Raw genomic sequence first — 22015 nt, forward strand, 5'->3', positions numbered from 1 at the left:
GCCTACCATGGAATTGTGTGTGAGCAGAAGACAGAATTTAGTAATTTGTTCCACATTTATCACTAGGCAATTAAGCACATGCATTTGCATAACATGTTTTAAAATTAAATATTATATACAGTTCAATTAAATGTTTTAATAGTAACCAGCTTCATATGAAGTTAAAGTAAAACAAGGAATAATAATTGAATATTACTTAGAGGGGTTATTGGTAGCATAAGTGTAAGTATGAGGCAATATGGCCTACAGCCACACAGCCACTCCTGCCCTCCCTGGCACCACTGCTTTAGAGGGACATTTATGTATCCATAGGATATTTCAGCACTTAACACTACCTTGAAAAATGTCTGCATACAAAATAAAATGCTTCAAAAGTTTTTAAAAGTGTGAAGTTATTGGCAAACTGCATTGTGGGCAGCCCAGAGGAAGACACTTTGAAAAGCCTCTTTATCCGCTCTACTGTGATCAATTATTGACAAATATACATGAGCTGTGTAAATCAGTATGTAAGTTGTGCAGTCTATCAAGGCTTCTACACACGTTTAAGTTATAGAAAAAGAGATTAAAAGAAATGAAGTACACAGCATTTTTTCATTTACTACATGCACTTAAAAAGACAAACAATTCAAAACTGAATTCTCATAAAATGTTTAAGTCATTTATTTGTAAGGAAAACACTAATGATTCAGCCGGTAACAATAGCTTATTATTATCGTATTTGCCCTTTATTAATAAACCTTATTTTCTGGTCATATTTAATTCCGTTTTCTAATATTTGTAACAGTTTGTGTGGTAAACAAAACATGTGAAACGCACCAGTACATGAACGCCCACTGAATTAAATAATGGCGTTGGCGGCCAGATAAACTAAGCTTTAATAAAACAAAGGACAGATAGTTGTCCTACAAAGAAATGTAGCAACCAGCAAGAAAAGAAAAAAACACTTCCGCTTCCACATGAATAGCAGTAATTGCATAAAGTCATCATTAGTGGCAAAATATTAGATAAATTAGTGTTGTTGATTTTTTTTTTTTCTTTGTTTTAGAATATGGACTAAGATCTTTTTTATTTTATTTTTTAAAACATTTCTGAGAATGTACAAAAATGTCAAACTCTTAGTCTGCTACTTAGGTTAGAAAAAAAAATTGTAATATGGCTTATGTCAGCACGGATATCTCCTAAACATAATGGTGTCTGCACTTCTGACACATGCATGAGAAAAAGACACACTTGTTTACACTCACTACACATGTTGCACTCAAGCATATGAAAATACCCAGCATTTATAGATTTGCATAGGCTGGAATAAAATCCCTTTGAGCTAACATTTAAATAAGCATGTGGATCAACACCATAGATCTCAAAGACCGCAGCCAGTCTTGTACAGTTTGCTGATATCAGCTGTGCTGCGCTGGGACCCTCTTCTTCCTTAACATGCGATAGTAGAGATTTTCATCCCTAAATTCATATTCATCTGTAATATGCTGGATCACTCCTCCTTGTAACAGTCTCTCTCCATACTTCACAGCTTCTCCACGATCCTGAGCAAGCCCCACTTCAACAAGCCAGCTCACCAGATCAGAGCCCCAGAAGATGCCTGTTGAGGTTCTACTGCCACACCTGCATGTCAAAGGAATGATTCACCCATATGTTCTCTACATCTTGTACCAGCGCTGCTTTTTGTTCAGCAGATAAAGAGGTGAAAGGGAGGGAAACAGGAAAGACAGCATGATATAAGTATGTTAGGAAAGATCTCTCTGCATTTTAAGGCCAATTAAAAATATTAATGTCAATAATGTACACTTAAATTTTTTGTGCATGAATGTGTGAGTGTGTGTGTATACATGCATTACATACGCCGTGTAAACATATATATGCAATGCCAAGTAATTTGTGGCACTAGAAGATTGCTATGTATTGGTTTCAAAACGATAAAAAAAAATGTCAGACATACAAATATGTAGATTTCAAATAATCTATTGTTCTTGTTGTGCGGTGTACCAGATAGTCAAATCGATGGGCAGGAACAATGCAAACAGGGATCTGCAACTTTACAAGGCAGTTAACATAAAGTAGTTTCGAATGAGAGATGAGAAAATGAAGACAGAAAAGCATGAACAAACAGCTAAACCAGAGTGAGAACAAACCACATTAAAGCATTAAAAAAGTTAATTAAACTAGCAAAAGCAAGCACATGCAGCAAGCAAAGCATTCAACCCACACATTTCTAATATATTTTACATTAAAAAATTATAAATAAAGTTATTCAGTGGTTCATTTATGTGAAACAAAGGTCATAAGTCATGTAATGAGCAAATGAAAGATGGTATTTTGGGAAATGAATGCTGGGAAACTAGATAATAGCACTGGTGTTGTGATTACAAAATCATTTTAATAGATTACACTGGATTTAACCTAAATAAACATTGTAGCAGAAATACCATAATCCGGATCTGTATTTATGAGTGTTAATCCATAATTTATAGACTACAGACAAACCAGTATCATTTCTTGTTACTGCTGTGAAACAAGCTACAGTATAGGTATTATGCATTTTAAAATCAATTAATTAACTAGAAGGATATTATCTAAATTCTGTTAGTCCAATGTAAAAATTATTCCACTAATTTACAGAAAGGTGAGTTGAATTTGTGCACTGTTTGATGAATGGGAGAATGTTTGGCTTCAAATTGAGTTTCCAGCCCCCTTAATATAGTTCCAATAATTGTAATTATTTCTAAAAAGCAGAACATTGTAGTTTTACTGCATATCAAGTTATTGCTCATCAGCTACTCTGATAAAAAATATGTCCTTGCACATCCCATCATTACCAAGCTGCCCTTAAATACCTTTTTTCCTTGCCTATGTTCCTGACACACAAATCTCTATGGTATCGTACAAACTGGTTGCAGGTCATCCGTATTTCCTCAGGCACTCTGGTATCAACAGTAGTTGCAGTGGTTTCACGGCCTCTCCAAAGGAACTCAAGTCTATAAAATACAAATCATACCTACTAAAGTATTTTTTTTTTACTGCATGCTCTACATATTCTGCAAATATAGCTCGAACAGGTTTAACCGACAGCTAGATTACGAGTTTTGAGCGCTATAGGGAAATTAATGAGCACCATAAAAGCATTGTTATTTCACCTCCCTATAGCGCTGCTATTACAGGTTTTAAAAAAGGCAGGCTTGTGCAGGCGATATGGTTGCGTTGAGCTCCATACCGCACCGAAATACAAGTGCTGCTTTGACGTGCTCGTGCATGATTTCCCCATAGACATCAAAGGGGAGAGCGGGCAAAAAAAAAGTCTAACACCTGCGATCGCAGAATGAAAAGCTCCGTAACACAGCCCCATTGATGTCTATGGTGAAAAAAAGGTTACGTTTAAACCTAACACCCTAACATAAAAACCACGTCTAAACACCCCTAATCTGCCGCCCCTAAAATCGCCACCACCTACAGTAGTTATTAACCCCTAAGCTGCCGCCCCTAACATCGCCACCATCTATATTACAGTTATTAACCCCTAATCTGCCACCCCGACATCACCTATACCTACATAAAGTTATTAACCCCTAATCTGCTGCCCCTAACATCGCCGCCACCTACATTACACTTATTAACCACTAACCTGCTGCCCCCAATGTCGCCGCCACTATACTAAAGTTATTAACCCCTAAAACCTCTGGCCTCCCACATCACTAACACTACATAAATATATTACCCCTAAACCTAACCCTAACACCCCCTAACTTAAATATAATTAAAATAAATCTAAATTAAACTTACAATTATTACCTAAATAATTCCTATTTAAAACTAAATACAAACTTACCTGTAAAAAAACCTAAGCTAGCTACAAAATAACTAATAGTTACATTGTAGCTATCTTAGGTTTTATTTTTATTTTACAGGTAAGTTTGTATTTATTTTAACTAGGTAGACTAGTTAGTAAATAGTTATTAACTATTTACTAACTACCTAGTTAAAATAAATACAAATTTACCTTTAAAATAAAACCTAACCTGCCTTACAATAAAACCTAACAATACAATAAAATAAAATAAATTAAATTTATTAAATACAATTATCTAAATGACCAAAAAATAATAATCTAATAGCCCTATCAAAATAAAAAAAACACCCAAAATAAAAAAAAAAACCTAGCTTACACTAAACTACCAATGGCCCTTAAAAGGACCTTTTGCGGGGCATTGCCCTTAAGAAATCAGCTCTTTTAACTCTAAAAAAAAATACAAACAACCCCCAACAGTAAAACCCACCACCCACACAACAAAACCCCCCAAATAAACACACACACTAACCCCCAACGATCCACTTACAGTTTTAGAAGACCAGACATCCATCCTCATCCAGGCGGAAGAAGTCTTCATCCAAGCGGGCAGAAGTCTTTATTCAAATGGCATTTTCTATCTTCATCCATGCAGAGTGGGTCTATCTTCAAGACATCCGGCGTGGAGCATCCTCTTCTTACGAAATCCGCTGGAAAATGAAGTTTCCCTTTAAGTGACGTCATCCAAGATGGCATCCCTTACATTCCGATTGGCTGATAGAATTCTATCAGCCAATAGGAATTAAAGGGGAAAAAATCCTATTGGCTGTTGCAATCAGCCAATAGGATTGAGCTTTCATCCTATTGGCTGATCCAATCAGCCAATAGGATTGAGCTCAGATTCTATTGGCTGATTAGATCCGCCAATAGGATGAAAGCTCAATGCTATTGGCTGATTGCAACAACCAATAGGATTTTTTCCTCTTTAACTGCTATTGGAATGTAAGGGACGCCATCTTGGATGACGTCACTTAAAGGGAAACTTCATTTTCCAGCGGATTTCGTAAGAAGAATATGCTCCGTGCCGGATGTATGAAGATAGAAGATGCCTTCTGTCCGCTTGGAATGAAGACTTCTGCCGGCTTCGAGGAGGACTTCTGCCGCCTGGATGAGGATTGATGTCCGGTCTTCGAAAACTGTAAGATCGTCGGGGGTTAGTGTTAGGGTTTTTTAAGGGTTTATTGGGTGGTTTTTATTTTTAGATTAGGGTTTTGGGCAATGTAAAAGAGCTAAATGCCCTTTTAAGGGCAATGTCCATCCAAATGCCTTTTTTAGGGCAATGTTTAGCTTAGGTTTATTTAGGTTTTTATTTGGGGGGTTTGGTTGTGTGGGTGGTGGATTTTACTGTTGGGGGGTTGTTTGTATTTATTTTTTTACAGTTAAAAGAGCTGATTTCTTTGGGGCAATGCCCCGCAAAAGGCCCTTTTAAGGGCCATTGGCAGTTTAGTGTTGGCTAGGGTTTTTTTTTTATTTTGGGTGGGCTTTTTTATTTTGATAGGGCTATTAGATTAGGTGTAATTCGTTTTTATTTTTGATGATTTTGTTTTTTATTTTATGTAATTTAGGGTTTATTTTTTTCAGTAATTTAGATAATTGTATTTAATTTAATTTATTTTATTTATTATATAGGTTTTATTGTAAGGCAGGTTAGGTTTTATTTTACAGGTAACTTTGTATTTATTTTAACTAAGTAGTTATTAAATAGTTAATAACTATTTACTAACTAGTCTATCTAGTTAAAATAAATACAAACTTACCTGTGAAATAAAAATAAAAGCTAAGATAGCTACAATGTAACTATTAGTTATTTTGTAGCTAGCTTAGGTTTTTTTTTAAAGGCAAGTATTTAGTTTTAAATAGGAATTATTTAGGTAAAAATTGTAAGTTTAATTTATATTTATTTTAATTATATTTAAGTTAGAGAGGGTTATGGTTATGCTTAGGGTTACGTTAGGGTTAGGTTTAGGGGTTAATATATTTATGTAGAGTTAGTGATGTAGGAGGCCAGAAGGTTTAGGGGTTAAGAGTTTATTTTAGTATATTTCGTTGTGGGGGGCTTGCGGTTTAGTGGTTAAAAGGTTTATTATAGTGGAGGTGTGGGCGGATGGCAGATTAGGGGTTAATAATCTTTAAATAGTGTTTGTGATGCAGGAGTGCGGCGGTTTAGGGGTTAATAGGTTTATTATAGTGGTGACCATGTCGGGGAGCGGCGCAATAGGGGTTAATACATTTTTGAAGTGGTGGCGATGTCGGGAGCGGCAGATTAGGGGTTAATAAATTTATTATAGTGTTTGCGATACGGGAGGGCCTCGGTTTAGGGGTTAATAGCTAGTTTATGGGTGTTAGTGTACTTTTTAACACTTTAGTTATGAGTTTTATGCTACAGCTTTGTAACGTACAACTCATAACCACTGACTTTAGATGGCGGTACAGATCTTGTGGTTATAGAGTGCACCGCTCCCTTTTTGGCCTCCCAGGCAAAACTCGTAATACCGGCGCTATGGAAGTCCCATTGAAAAATTACTTTTTTAAAAGTGCAGTACTGACGTTGCGTGACGGCCAAAAAGGTGTGCGGTACACCTATACCTACAAGACTTGTATTAGCAGCGTTAGGGAAAATGAAGCGTTATGGCCCATACCGATGCTATTTGAGTCATAACACACAACTCGTAATCTAGCTGTGAATTATTTGCAAAAGTATAGTTAGATTATAATTTCTTGTTATAATGTACAAAGGTCCAAATGGATGAGGGCAACTCATTATTACAAATGTACACATGGAAAACAAAATGTATGCTTAACTGATAAATTCTATACTTCCTGGCATGGAGAGTCCACAATTCCATTAAATGACTAATGGAAATTCAACTCCTGGTAACCAGAAGAATGCAAAGAACACCCCAGCAAAGCTTTAAGTATCCCTCCCACTTCCCATAATACCCAGTCATTCAGCCGAGGGAATACGGAAAGAGAAGAGGAACACCAGGGGTATAGAGGTGCCTGAAGATTAGAAAATAAAAATAAGAAGCCGTCTTGAAATTAGACCAAGGGCGAAGAAAATAATTTATCAGGTAAGCATTAATTTTATTTTATTTCCAATGGCATGGATAGTCCATGATTCCATTCAATTACTAATGCCATAGAGGACACAAAATGGAAAAGGGAGGGAGAAATCAAAGCAGGCAGACTTAAACTGAGAGCACCATCGCTTGAAGCACCTTTCTCCCAAAAGAAGCATCAGCTGAGGCAAAAACATCAAATTTATAAAAACTTTGAAAAGGTACTCTATATGTAATGAGGACCAAGTGGCTGCCTTGCAAATTTGCTCCACGGAAGCCTCGTTATTACAGGCCCAGGAAGAAGAAACAGCCCAAGTTCAATGAACTGTAATCCTCTCAGGAGGCTGTTGTCTAGCTATCTCATAAGCCAATCGAATGACACTCCTCAACCAGAATGAAAGAGTAGTTGACGTGGTCTTTTGGCCCTTACGTTTGCCAGCAAACAACGACAAAAAGGGCAGAAGATTGACGAAAATCTTTAGAGCACGAACCAAATTCATGTTGTGTAACAGACGTTCCTTCTAAGAAGGATTAGGACAAAAAGAAGGAACAACAATTTCCTGATTGATATTGCGATCCGAAACCACCTTAGGAAGAAATCCCAATTTGGTATACAGGGAGTGCAGAATTATTAGGCAAGTTGTATTTTTGAGGATTAATTTTATTATTGAACAACAACCATGTTCTCAATGAACCCAAAAAACTCATTAATATCAAAGCTGAATATTTTTGGAAGTAGTTTTTAGTTTGTTTTTAGTTTTAGCTATTTTAGGGGGATATCTGTGTGTGCAGGTGACTATTACTGTGCATAATTATTAGGCAACTTAATAAAAAACAAATATATACCCATTTCAATTATTTATTTGTACCAGTGAAACCAATATAACATCTCAACATTCACAAATATACATTTCTGACATTCAAAAACAAAACAAAAACAAATCAGTGACCAATATAGCCACCTTTCTTTGCAAGGACACTCAAAAGCCTGCCATCCATGGATTCTGTCAGTGTTTTGATCTGTTCACCATCAACATTGCGTGCAGCAGCAACCACAGCCTCCCAGACACTGTTCAGAGAGGTGTACTGTTTTCCCTCCTTGTAAATCTCACATTTGATGATGGACCACAGGTTCTCAATGGGGTTCAGATCAGGTGAACAAGGAGGCCATGTCATTAGATTTTCTTCTTTTATACCCTTTCTTGCCAGCCACGCTGTGGAGTACTTGGACACATGTGATGGAGCATTGTCCTGCATGAAAATCATGTTTTTCTTGAAGGATGCAGACTTCTTCCTGTACCACTGCTTGAAGAAGGTGTCTTCCAGAAACTGGCAGTAGGACTGGGAGATGAGCTTGACTCCATCCTCAACCCGAAAAGGCCCCACAAGCTCATCTTTGATGATACCAGCCCAAACCAGTACTCCACCTCCACCTTGCTGGCGTCTGAGTCGGACTGGAGCTCTCTGCCCTTTACCAATCCAGCCACGGGCCCATCCATCTGGCCCATCAAGACTCACTCTCATTTCATCAGTCCATAAAACCTTAGAAAAATCAGTCTTGAGATATTTCTTGGCCCAGTCTTGACGTTTCAGCTTGTGTGTCTTGTTCAGTGGTGGTCATCTTTCAGCCTTTCTTACCTTGGCCATGTCTCTGAGTATTGCACACCTTGTGCTTTTGGGCACTCCAGTGATGTTGCAGCTCTGAAATATGGCCAAACTGGTGGCAAGTGGCATCTTGGCAGCTGCACGCTTGACTTTTCTCAGTTCATGGGCAGTTATTTTGCGCCTTGGTTTTTCCACACGCTTCTTGCGACCCGGTTGACTATTTTGAATGAAACGCTTGATTGTTCAATGATCACGCTTCAGAAGCTTTGCAATTTTAAGAGTGCTGCATCCCTCTGCAAGATATCTCACTATTTTTTACTTTTCTGAGCCTGTCAAGTCCTTCTTTTGACCCATTTTGCCAAAGGAAAGGAAGTTGCCTAATAATTATGCACACCTGATATAGGGTGTTGATGTCATTAGACCACAGCCCTTCTCATTACAGAGATGCACATCACCTAATATGCTTAATTGGTAGTAGGCTTTCGAGCCTATACAGCTTGGAGTAAGACAACATGCATAAAGAGGATGATGTGGTCAAAATACTAATTTGCCTAATAATTCTGCACTCCCTGTATAGGACTGCCTTATCCGCATGGATAATAAGATCACACTGAAGAGCCGAAAGTTCAGAGACTCTACGAGCAGAAGAAATAGCCAACAAGAACAAAATTTCCAAGACAACAGCTTAATATCAACAGAATGCATACGCTCAAATGGAGCCTGCTGCAAAACTTGAAGAACAAGATTAAGGCTCCAAGGCAGAGCAACAGGTTTAAACACAGGCCTGATTCTGACCAAAGCCTGAACGTCCGGTAAGTCAGCCAAACGTTTATGCAACAAAACAGAGATCTGACCCTTCCGAGAACTGACTGATAAACAATTCTTCAGACTCTCCTGGAGAAAAGATAGAATACAGGGAACTCTCACCTTGCGCCAAGAAAAACCCTGAGATTCCCACCAGGATAAATAGGTGCGCCAAACCTTATGATATATTTCACTAGCTACAGGTTTACGAGCCTGGATCAAAGTGTCAATGACCCTTCCTGAAAAAACCTTGCCTAGGCAAGACTAGACGTTCAATCTCCATGCAGTCTCAGATAATCTAGGTTTGGATGAAGTAACAGACCCTGAAGTAGAAGGTCCTTCCTCAGTGGTAATCTCCACGGAGGGGAGGACCACATCCTCACCAGATCCTGCGGGGCCAAGATGGAGCAATAAGGATCACAGAAGCCTGCTCCTATTTAATGCGGCTATAACCAGAGGAAGGAGAGCAAATGGAGGAAAAAAGGTATATCAGATCAAAATCCCATAGAACCGATATATAGCATTCACCAGAAACGCTTGTGGGTCCCTTGATCTGGACCTGTATCTGGGTAGTTTGGTGTTGAGGCAAGATACCATAAAATCCAACTCCGGAACCCCACACCTGTGGGTTATCATAGAGAATACATCTGGATGAAGAGCCCACTCCCATGGGTGGAACGTCTGTCTGCTCAGGTAGTCTTCTTCCCAGTTGTCCACACCTGGGATGTGAATCGCTAGGGAACTCCTTGTTCCTCCCTGATGGTTGATATAAGCCACTGCTGCAACGTTTTCTGATTGGAATCTGATAAACCAGACCGAACTCAGAGGAGGCCATGCTATCAAAGCATTGTAAATTGCTCTCAATTCTAGAATATTTATTGGGAGGAAGGATTCCTTCGGTGACCAGAATCCCAGAGCTCTTAATGGAACCCAAGCTGCTCCCCAGCCCAAAAGGCTGGCATTCATAGTCACAATCTCCCAAAATGGTCTCAAGAAGCAAGTGCCTAGAGACAGATGATCCTGACAGAGCCACCAGAAGATTCTTTTGTAAGGTTATCTAGGATGATCCGTTGAGAGGTCCGAATGGTCCGTTCCATTGCCTGAGCATACATAGTTGGAGGGGTTTCAGATGGAAGCGAGCAAAAGGAATAATGTCCATGGAGGCCACAATTAGACCAATTACCTCCATACACTGAGGGATGAACAGAGGACTGAAGAGAAAGGCAGGCAGAGAGAAGTTTGGACTGTTTCACTTATGTTAAGAAAATCTTCATAGAGATCGAGTCTATGATTGTCCCCAAAACAGACCCTGGTTTCTGGAATCAGGGAACTCTTGCCCAGATTCACCATCCACCCGTGAGAGCAACAAATGAACAATAGAGAATCTGTGTGGGATCTTGCTACATGAAAAGATGGAGCCTGAACAAAGATGTCATCCAGGTACGGAGCGACCGCAATTGCCTGAGAAGCCCCCAGCACCTTCGTAAAGATTCAGGGAGCTTTAGCCAGGACGAAAGGAAGGGCTACAAACTGAAAGTGTCTGTCCAGAAAGGCAAACTGAAGAAATTGAAAATGTTCCCTGTGGATAGGAACATGAAGGTAAGCGTCCTTCAGGTCGATGGTGGTCATGAACTGACCGTCTTGGACTAAAGGACAGAACCTTGAGAAATTTGTTGAGGCACTTCAGGTCCAAAATGGGGCAAAAAGTTCCCTCTTTCTTGGGGACCACGAAAAGGTTGGAATAAAATCCTCGGCCCTGCTCTGCCAGAGGAACAGAGACAATCACCCCTAGCGAGGAGAGATTCCTGACATAATTTAAGCATCCTCTCTCTTTTCCTGGTTTGCAGATAATATAGACAGGAGAAATCTGCCTCTTATAGTACAAGATTTGAAACCTATCTTGTATATCTGAGAGACCACATACACCGCCCAAGGATCTGGAACATCGTGAATCCAAGCCTCCTGAAAGAAGGAAAGTCTGCACCCTACCTGATCGGGGGTTGGACCCTTCATGCCAATTTGTTCTCAGAAGTAGGCTTCTTGGACTGCTTACTCTTGTTCCATGGTTGGTTAAGTCTCCAGGAAGGTTTTGTTTGGTCAAGTTTGGTGGAAGTTGAGGATTTCTGTCCCTTGAAATTGCCAAAGGAACGAAAATTAGAAGATTGGCGACCCTTAGGTCTAGCCTTTTTATCTTGAGGAAGAAAAGCCCCCTTTCCACCTGTGACAGTGGAAATGATGGAATCCAAACCAGGACCAAACAAAGTCTTCCCTTTAAAAGGTAAAGAAAGGAGTCTAGACTTGTAAACCATGTATGCCAACCAAGACTTTAGCCACAAGGCTCTGTGAGAGAGGATGGCAAGACTCGAAGTCTTTGCACTCAGATGCACTACCTGGATACTGGCATCACAAATAAAGGAATTTTACAACTGTAATGCCTTGATCCTGTCCTGAATCTCCTCCAAGGTAGTCTCCTCCAAAATTGCCACCAAATCGGCCACAGCTTGCCATACCAGACCTTGGTGAAGGGAAATCTTTTTTTAAATACCCCTCCAATTTCCTATCCATGGGGTTCTTAAAGGAGGTACTATCCTCCAGAGGTATTGTAGTTCTCTTAGCCAAGGTGGATATAGCGCCATCCACCTTAGGAATACTATGCCCGAGCTCCAGAACGGAGTCCGCAACTGGAAACATTTTTTTAGAAACAAGAGATGGGGAAAAGGGTACACCCGTTTTCTCCCACTCTTGAGAAATGATGTCCGAGATACGATCTGGAACAGGAAACACTTCCACAGTTCTAGGTTTGACATAAACTTTCTTCAGTTTAGTAACTTGAGGGGTCTCAGTAGTTGTAGGTTTCGAGTCCTCCAGAGAAGCCAGAACCTCCTTAAGCAATAAACGGAGGTGCTCGAGCTTTAAAGGGACAGTCTAGGCCAAAATAAACTTTCATGATTCAGATAGAGCATGTGATTTTAAACAATTTTCCAATTTACTTTTATCACCAATTTTGCTTTGTTCTCTTGGTATTCTTAGTTGAAAGCTTAACCTAGGAGGTTCATATGCTAATTTCTTAGACCTTGAAGGCCACCTCTTTTCAGAATGCATTTTAACAGTTTTTCACCACTAGAGGGTGTTAGTTTACGTATTTCATATATTGTAGATAACACTGTGCTCGTGCACGTGAAGTTATCTGGGAGCAGGCACTGATTGGCTAAACTGCAAGTCTGTCAAAAGAACTGAAATAAAGGGGCAGTTTGCACAGGCTTAGATACAAGATAATCACAGAGGTTAAAAGTATATTATTATAACTGTGTTGGTTATGCAAAACTGGGGAATGGGTAATAAAGGGATTATCTATCTTTTAAAACAATAAAAATTCTGGTGTAGACTGTCCCTTTAAACCTGAAACTAATCTACTCTGAGTCTACCGGACTAACCAAAGTAGATTCTGAATCAGAACGCTGAAGAATGGTCATCCTCAGATAATTTGGATAAATTGACCAAAGCAGCCTTGGCGTTAGACGATATTCCTGATATATTTTTAGACTTTTTGTTTCTTGCAGAGATAGATCGGTGCCGTAGAAACCACAGAGGTAAGCTGCGCTGCAAAATCTCCTGGTAAAAATACACCCCAGGAACAGACTGAATTGAGCTGCAGGGCACTGCTTGTAAAACTGCTAGGGATGGTGACTGAGGAGAAAGCGGATGTAAAACAACTCCTCCAGAACTTCCAATAATAAAATATCTTTATTAATATTACAACATGGGTCAACAAATATTTGCAACGTTTCGGGCCTAGCTCAGCCCTTCCTGATGCATACCAGAGATCTTAACATTACCTGCCTTTAAATAGGCTTATGCACACCTGTGTCACACATGAATTCTATGCTTTAGCTCTACCTAGTGGTTATTTGTATTACTACATCATAAATACAATTTTTACATACAGAGATTAAAGCATAACCATGTGAATTAAAATACATTCATCTGTTAGGTTAAAAAGTGAAAATCAAGTACACAATTTTACAAAATTCTCATTTACATACATCATGGTATTTGCAAAATATCAGAATCAATCTCCAGCCCTCATTATTATTATCGGTTATTTGTAGAGCGCCAACAGATTCCGCAGCGCTATTACCAAAACACTGACCAATCAAATTCATGGTTTAACCCCTTGGGGTACATAGTATCTAAATAATAGAGCCAATACATCTCCCTTCTATTGAGAATGGCAACTATCACCCCCTCTCATGGGTATTTTTATTTTTTCTATTATTTGAAATCTTAACTGACTGATATTATGACCAGCTACTGGGGCACCTTTTTTCTTACAACGTATATTAGACTTGTGTTCTGTAATACGGATTCTTATCTGCCTGGTCGTTTGACCTACATAAAAAATGGAACACGGACACTTTATAATATAGATTGCAGACCTGCAGTTGAAGAATCCTGGAATTAAAAACTTTTTCCCAGTGGGGGGGCGGAGCTTGGTAGCAACCATGATGGTCGCATAAATCCGGAGCTCCGTACACAGGGTCCTGCAAGCACTGTCTGGGGCTGTTCTCAATAGCTAAAATTTGTTTTATATACCACAGCAGGAGAAGGGAGCATACCCTGAGCCTGGGGATATCATCCGGACTACCAAAAGCTACGAGGAGAAGCGGTAAAGCGGTCACTACAGGCCTAGGCTGAACACGCAGCGGGCGCCATCTTACTGACATTGCAGCCAGGACCGGTTCACTCGCGCCGCTCACTGTGCAGCCCATATTGCAGCATTACCTTATAGAAGGCTGTAGTTAGCTTGAGCTGGCTGGACGGGGATTCCGGTGCACAGGGGAGCGCTGTCACGGCTTCACAAACGGAACAGAGGTGAGATTATGCGCAAACCTAGCCCACGAGGGCAGCGCTTGTAAAACGCCATCACCACAGGGACATAAAATAGCGCTACCAGCGCTGCAATTATACCGTTAGTTGGGGGAGGCCCTCTGGTACCACTGCTTTCTCCAACTGCTGATTATATAGATAAAGAGGTGCCTGTGGGCAGAAGCTTGCACCCTCAAACAAACAAACAAAAGTGACTTTATAATATTTGGGTGGTGACTGCTGACAGACAGGGGTATCCCTTACACAAAGTGGCCACATCTATTAGAATTAAGGGGATCTTGTGCAACCTTTCCAAATGGCATCCAAAAGACTAAATAAGTCAGATAGAATCGCCAAAGTGCCAACAAATAAAACCCACACAATGCCATCTTACTTTGCTACAGAACACTCTCCTACAAATACTTTGGCTGGTAAAAATAAACCTCCCCCTGGCACACAGTCTCCAAGCCCTGCACCTGGGCCTACATCTGAAGAGACCACTCCAATCCCTGCTTCACTCCTATCTCATTTTGCATCCAAGCAGGAGATTTCAGAAATATTCAGAAAATGCCTTAGAGAAGAACTCACAGAACTCAAACAAGAAATTCAAACTATGAGTTCTAGAGTTGAAATTCTGGAAGCAGAAACCGACGAAATCAGGGAAGATATTATCCGTATTGATAATAGCTCTACTTCACAACAGGAGAATATTGAAGCACTAATGGATAAAATAGACGATTTAGAGAATAGGAGTAGGATGAAAAATATGCGACTAAGAGGAGTTCCTGAATCTTTCTACCTAGAGACTTTCCAGAGTATCTACAGGCTCTTTTCTCTGCTATTAAGGAAAAATCATACACAGAGGATATTCTGTGGGTACGGGCCCACAGGGCTCTCCGGCCTAGGCCTCCAGACAGGGCTTCACCTAGAGATATTATTATCAGATATAAAAATTTTCTTGAAAAAGAAATGCTTCTTAATCAATCCCGACGACAACAGCCTGTAAGGTTCAGGGGTAATGTTATACAAATTTACCAGGATCTCTCAGCGAGAACGTTGCAGAGACGAAAAGAATTTACTCCTTTAACAACATTACTTTGCAACAAGAAAATACCGTATAGATGGGGTTTCCCCACCCACCTCATGGTCATACAGGACAATAAAAGATGGATATGTAACAAGCCAGAGGACATGAATACCTTCAGCAAAGATCTAGGCATCGACCATTCCATGGATTTAACACCCCTGACGACAGACCAACAAAGAGTCAACAAAAGGTCAAATGCCAACCCTGCAAAATAGCAAACCAAGATGCCCTGGCCGGACAAAACACCATCAATGATAGAAAAACCCGGAAAGCAGCAACCCTCACCTAGAGATACTCGCCCCTCTGAATCGGAGGAGGACTAGAGCTATATCATATGTGTCTCTTGATACTTCTACATGCGGCCCGACCCTCGGGCTCCCTTACTGATGGACATATGCTGGACTCTGATTCCTGGCGAGCCGCGACGAGACAGGTATCGTATCCAGCTTACTTACTCATAATAAGGACTGTTTAACACCGCATGAAGTAATGCGAGGCTCTTGTCCAAAGCTTCCACAGGCCCCAGGACGCTAATATTTAAGCCTTATCCCTACTTTTGGGATGGGTAAGAACTTTATGTTTACAAAATAAAGGACCTTATGATTGTATTCCCCCCTTTAGTGTTATATCTCTTTTTATGTCTGGTTTCAGACTTAGAGATTTGTTTGTTTTTATAATTCTACAGTTCTTTATTGCACAATGTGTTGACACTGTTTTTCTGCACAAATATATTGTTTGTTTTCATTGTTTGTATGAAGCTAATACATGTTCAGATTATGTTATTATATTGGAAAAAAAATTTCACTACTTATACAGTCACTATATGCTTGACAAGTTTAAATACTCATAAGTTTAGCTGGCAATTACACCAAGATAATGTCTTGTCACAACTCTAACAAGCCACACTCCCTAGTCCTCTTTTCCCAAAATGCTAGAGGTCTTAATTCCCCATGCAAACGATCAAAAGCCCTCTCAGATATTTCCAAAAGGCAGGCCGATATACTCTTCCTCCAGGAGACCCACTTTAGAAAGGGAAACATACCAAAATATTTAGGACAAACTTATACACAACATTTTCACATCACAGGACCTTCTAAAAAATGTGGCGTGAGCATTTTAATGAAACGAAGTGTACACTTCACATTAATCAAACAAGAATCAGATAATGAAGGCCGATTCCTGGGACTGATGGGCTTCCTATATGGACGACCGGTTACACTTATCAATCTTTATGCACCCAATAGCAAGCCAAAACCCTTTTTTGTACAACTGTTTAATCGTATATTAGACATTTCAACAGGACCAATTTATATGGACAGAGACTTTAATCTACACTTCCAGCCACATTTAGATAGCAACAACCCCTGCCTAACACATAGGACAAAATTTCATACATATTTTTGGAAACAACTTAAACTCCATAAGCTATATGACATCTGGAGACTTCAGCATCCTAGCACCAGGGACTATACGTTCTACTCCCATCCCAACAAATCACACAGTAGGATTGATTATTTTCTCACTAATCAAAAAGGTCTCACACAGGTTAAAAAATGTTTAATCTCCCCCACAGCCTGGTCAGACCATTCAGCAGTCTTGCTACATATCACATGGCCAGAACATACAGACATACCATTTCTATGGAAATTAGATGATACATTGCTTAACAAGGCAGATCATGTCGATAAATTGCATAGAGTCATAGAGGAATATTTTCAGATAAACATTCCCTCAACTTCCAACCAATTTGCGGTCTGGGAGGCACACAAATGCTCACTTAGGGGAGAATTTATCAAATTAAGAGCCCAATTAAGACGCGCCCAAAGGGCAGAATATGACAACCTTACCACTAAACTCTCAGACCTGGAACACTTGCATAAGCACTCTCCGTTAGATGATAGTATTCTGACTGAAATAATGAAAGTCAGGCTAGCTTTAGATGACTTCTTGCAATTAGAACACCATAATCTCTTGCATAAAACAAATAGTTTTTTCCATTATGAGAATAATAGAGCCGGTAAATATCTAGCAAGGGCCCTAAAAAGAAAGAAACTTAAATCACACATATATGAACTAAAACCCCCAAACAAATCAACATTAACAACTACCCCCGAAATTCTCCAGGCGTTCCATTCTTATTATTCGGACCTATATAACTTATCTCCTACTGATGATTTACCCCATTTCAACAGTACATTAGATGGATACCTTAAAAACTGTCCTTTACCTAAGCTGACAGAGGCCCAATTAGAACAACTTAACCTGCCCTTTTCTATACCAGAAATCAAGAAGGCCATACAAACACTGAAAAATGGGAAAAGCCCGGGCCCAGATGGGTTCTCTATGAAATATTATAAAGTTTTCCAAGAGGATCTGCCTCTACACTTGGCCACAATTTTTAATGAGATAAGTCAAGGGGCTAAATTTCCGCCCTCGATGTTGGAAGCACACGTTGTGGTCTTGCCCAAACCGGGCAAACCAGCTACGACCCCTTCAAATTTCTGTCCCATTTCTTTATTAAATGTGGATGTTAAGCTTTATGCTAAAATTCTTGCCACCCGCCTAAACAAAGTACTCCCAAATTTAATACACCTCAATCAGGTAGGATTTACCCCAAATAGAGAGGCTAGGGACAACTCCACTAAAATCATTAATCTCATAGAATATGCAAGTAAACAAAATATCCCTGCAGTAGTCATATCTATGGATGCTGAAAAAGCATTCGACTGTCTGAATTGGTCCTTCCTTAAAAATAAACTTCTAAGATTTGGTTTTAACACCGAGTTCCTTACTAAAATCTTTGCACTATATAATCATCCCATGGCCAAAATTAAGTTGAATGATTTTCTATCTGAACCATTTACAATCGAGAATGGAACCCGACAGGGATGCCCCTTATCCCCCACGTTGTTCATTTTGGCAATAGAAGTGTTGGCCACATACATTAGAGGTAACCCAGATATCAAAGGAATAACTGTAAATCACACAGAATACAAAACTTCCTTATACGCGGACGATATCATTTTAACTTTAACGCATTTAGAAACTTCAGTGCCCGCACTCATGTTAACTTTACACGAATTCGGAGAGATGTCATACTTTCGTATCAATTATTCCAAATCGGAATTTATTAATATAGGAACTCCACAACACGAGTTACGTCATTTGATGGTGCACCAATTTAGACACCAACCAGTAGCACTCAAGTATTTGGGTGTATACATTACCCCCTACCTGAATAAAATAATCCCACTGAATCTTGAACCTCTTAAAACACACGTTATATCTATTTTGGCTTCCTGGAAACAAAAACCTTTATCTTGGATAGGTATAATTAACTCTATAAAAATTGAGGAAGAAATTTTGAACCTTTATTTTTTAAGCTTGAATTATCTGCCTAAGTGTTTTGTTTCTTATCTTTAATTTTTGCTTAAAATAATGCAATTGTAAGAGTTATACCTGAACACTTAAGGAGCAGTGCATAAGCATATGAAATACTTAATTAGCAAGAATGGACTATACAGGCTAAATAAACCTGTTAGTCTTAAAGAAATGCTTTTATTGCACTGTGAAAATGGATTATAGAAATTAATTCGGTGGATTACTGGAACTTGTGATTGAAAACGAATTTGTGTTTCCTATTATTTGAGTACAAATGTGAATGATAATCAAGATCATAATCAGTTCATCAAAGACTTATTACATTTTGTACTTCATCATAACTATTTTACATTTAAAGATCGCTTCTATTTACAAACACAGGGTACCGCAATGGGTACTGCCTGCGCACCCACGTACGCAAATTTGTTCTTAGGGTGGTGGGAGAACCTAACGGTATTCACTGGAGACAATGATAGATTTGTGCAGTACATTCCCTGTTGGATTCGGTATATAGATGATATACTGTTCATCTGGGAAGGCCCCGAACCAATATTATGTGAGTTCATGGAAGTCTTGAACAATAATAAATTGAACATCAAACTCACATATGAGTATAGTCAGCAATCAGTTAATTTCTTAGATCTACAAATACAAGTAGACCAAGAAGGAAGGGTGAGCACAAACATATACAGAAAACAAACAGCAACCAATACCCTACTGTACCATACCAGTGCCCATGCCCCCTGTACTCTCAAGGCCATCCCTAAAGGGGAATTCACAAGGCTGAGGAGGAATTGTTCTGATTTGAGTACATTCAGGCAAGAAGCCTCTAAATTATCTAACAGGCTACAAGAAAGAGGCTATAGTAAAAGGTCCATAAAAAAAGCTAAAATTCAGGCATTACAGCAAGACAGACAAAGGCTTTTACAACCACGTCAGAAAAAACAGGACAATAAACCAAGACTGATTACGACCTACAACCCCCAAATAAAACAGATAACAACGATAATAAATGATCACTGGCATATCTTAAAGAATGATCCCCTACTAGCAACTCAGATCAGGGATAAAGTTTCAATAGGATATAAAAGACCTAAAAACCTAAAAGACACACTGGTTAAAAGTCACTATATCCACATGCCCAAAAGAGCATGTCAATCAAAAGGCATGTTCCCATGTGGGACATGCAGTACATGTTCCAAGGTACTGAAAATCAAGGACATTGTAGACAAATATGATAATAAACATATACTAGCTGACCACTTCTCCTGCACCACAACAGGTGTTATATATGTCCTTCAGTGTCCATGTAAGCTGTTCTATGTCGGAATGACGACACGACAAGTGAGGACAAGGATAATGGAACATAGCAGGAATATTAAAAATGCTCATAAGGACATGGAGAAAAATAAACAAATAACAAGTGTAGCTAGGCACTTTTATCACAAACATGACAGCAATGATTCCTTGCTTAAATTTTCAGTATTACAAAAAGCAACTCTAGGCATTAGAGGAGGTAACCTAGAGCAAATACTACTTAAAATGGAGTGTAGATGGATACACCTATTGAACAGTGTCAAACCTCATGGACTCAACGATAACAACAACTATCATGTCTATCTGGAATAACAAAATATAAAAATTAATATAGGGATCAAACAACACTACATGGTCCGAGAGATAACATTTCCAACATGTCATACCCTGAATATGTATGATTCTTTACAATCAATGAGATACAACAATTAAAATCAAGATTTTAACCTTTATTCACACCCAAAATCACTTCAATGGTTTCACTCAATAAATTGGCATTAACACACTCCTCCACTGTGCAGCATTATAATTTGACTTCTTAGTAACTAATTTCTTCTAAGTTAAATTTAACACTTTATTATATCACATTCAAACACTGAGTTATCACAAAACTACTCTATAGTTGGCTTTATTTCTAGCCAACTGTTCATTGTGTAAACATAAAAAGAATCCCCACCTAAGTTGGATCTTAGATTCTTTTCACTAAATTAACTTAAAGTCCTCAGACGTCTTATTTTTAACTCATTTTTAATTTTATTTTATTTTAAATTTATACTAAGCACTATTCACAGTTTTAACACTTGTTTTTTGTTCTTAAGTTTTAATTTTATTTTTATTTCACCTCTCACTTGCATATCACTGCAGTACTTAACATAAGTACTAAGAACATTACAAACCTTGATAAGTATCTATAAACTCATACATTAATGGTGTTACATTTAAACAAACAGTTCCGTTTTTTCCTTATAAGAAACTATAAGTACATATACTTGAAATCAGGACGAAATGAACGAGGCAGTGTTAAACACTGTTGTATTCATTTTCCAAAATAATATTTTTTTGTTATCCAGTAACCATGGAGGTTACACGTCGTCTCCATAGCAACCTCCGTGACAGAACTAATTCTAAGATTGACACGAGCTCCACTAATAGCAACAGTAGTCCCTGACCAATCAGACTTCAGAGGTGGGACATTTGAATACTATATACTTCCGGAAGTGTGCCGGCCCGGGTAACCCCTCTGAGGATGCGTTAGTGAAACGCTGCGTCAGGGGTCCTCGCTATTTTTTAACTGCCTCTCTTGTTGTAATAATAAGTAAAAATATCTTAGCTTTAAAAAAAAATTTCTTAGTTAATCCGTACTTGGTAACCTGTGGCTCTTCACAGGCTTAAGCAGAAGCTATTACTATTTATCCCAGTATAAAAAAATGGGTAACCGCTGCACTTGCATAATATAACACGACAACGTGTGGGTAATATAATATCTGGGGGATTAAGTTCTAAGACAATATTGTCTCCACAATATCGCACATTACCATAGAAGGAATAAAACTTACAGGTGGCATTACTAAGATAATAAAAAATTAGACACATAGTGTCATACTATTACAAGCTGTAACTTAGTAACGCTGCAACACTACTGTAGCCAAAACAGAGTGACAGAAAAAACAAGTCTGATTTTCACAGGCTTTAGTCTGAATATTCACTTGAAATATAGCTCCAGACCGGTTGCAAATTCTCAGAATCTATTAAGATGCTATAACGACATTTATTTTGACAACATAAAGTCAAGTACCACAGGACTCAGACTGCCTTAAATTACCACTAGCTGAAATCTGAGCTTATCCCTTTATGCAATTGTATGTGCACAATCATACTGAACTTAATTAATATCAGTCAGAGTTGCTAAGTTAACTCAATAATTAAGTGTTGGTGATACAATATAGAGACTGCCATATAGGTAATCCTCCAGACCTCCCAATTTCCACAGATATTTTATTGCAAGAGTATACATTGGTATTGGCTCACTGTATACTGGTT

At 38.9% G+C, this 22015-nt stretch overlaps 1 protein-coding gene across 3 annotated transcripts in view; it reads right to left on the reverse strand.

Moving 5' to 3' along the window:
- Positions 1-644: 644 nt before the first annotated feature.
- Positions 645-22015, reverse strand: part of GPR155 (G protein-coupled receptor 155) — a 240117-nt gene continuing 218746 nt past the window's right edge. Inside the window, exons 15-16 of one of the 3 annotated variants that reach the window (XM_053698461.1) lie at positions 2850-2990; positions 645-1620 (exon numbers count right to left, since the gene is read on the reverse strand). In XM_053698461.1, coding sequence (XP_053554436.1) covers positions 1398-1620; positions 2850-2990 — 364 coding nt within the window. In that variant the 3' untranslated portion in view covers positions 645-1397. Of the gene's footprint in view, positions 1677-2849; positions 2991-22015 lie in introns of all 3 variants that reach the window. The other 2 variants (XM_053698463.1, XM_053698462.1) reach the window with 2 other exon arrangements.

The sequence above is a fragment of the Bombina bombina genome, chromosome 1, assembly GCF_027579735.1.
Source record: "Bombina bombina isolate aBomBom1 chromosome 1, aBomBom1.pri, whole genome shotgun sequence".
NCBI lineage: Eukaryota > Metazoa > Chordata > Amphibia > Anura > Bombinatoridae > Bombina > Bombina bombina.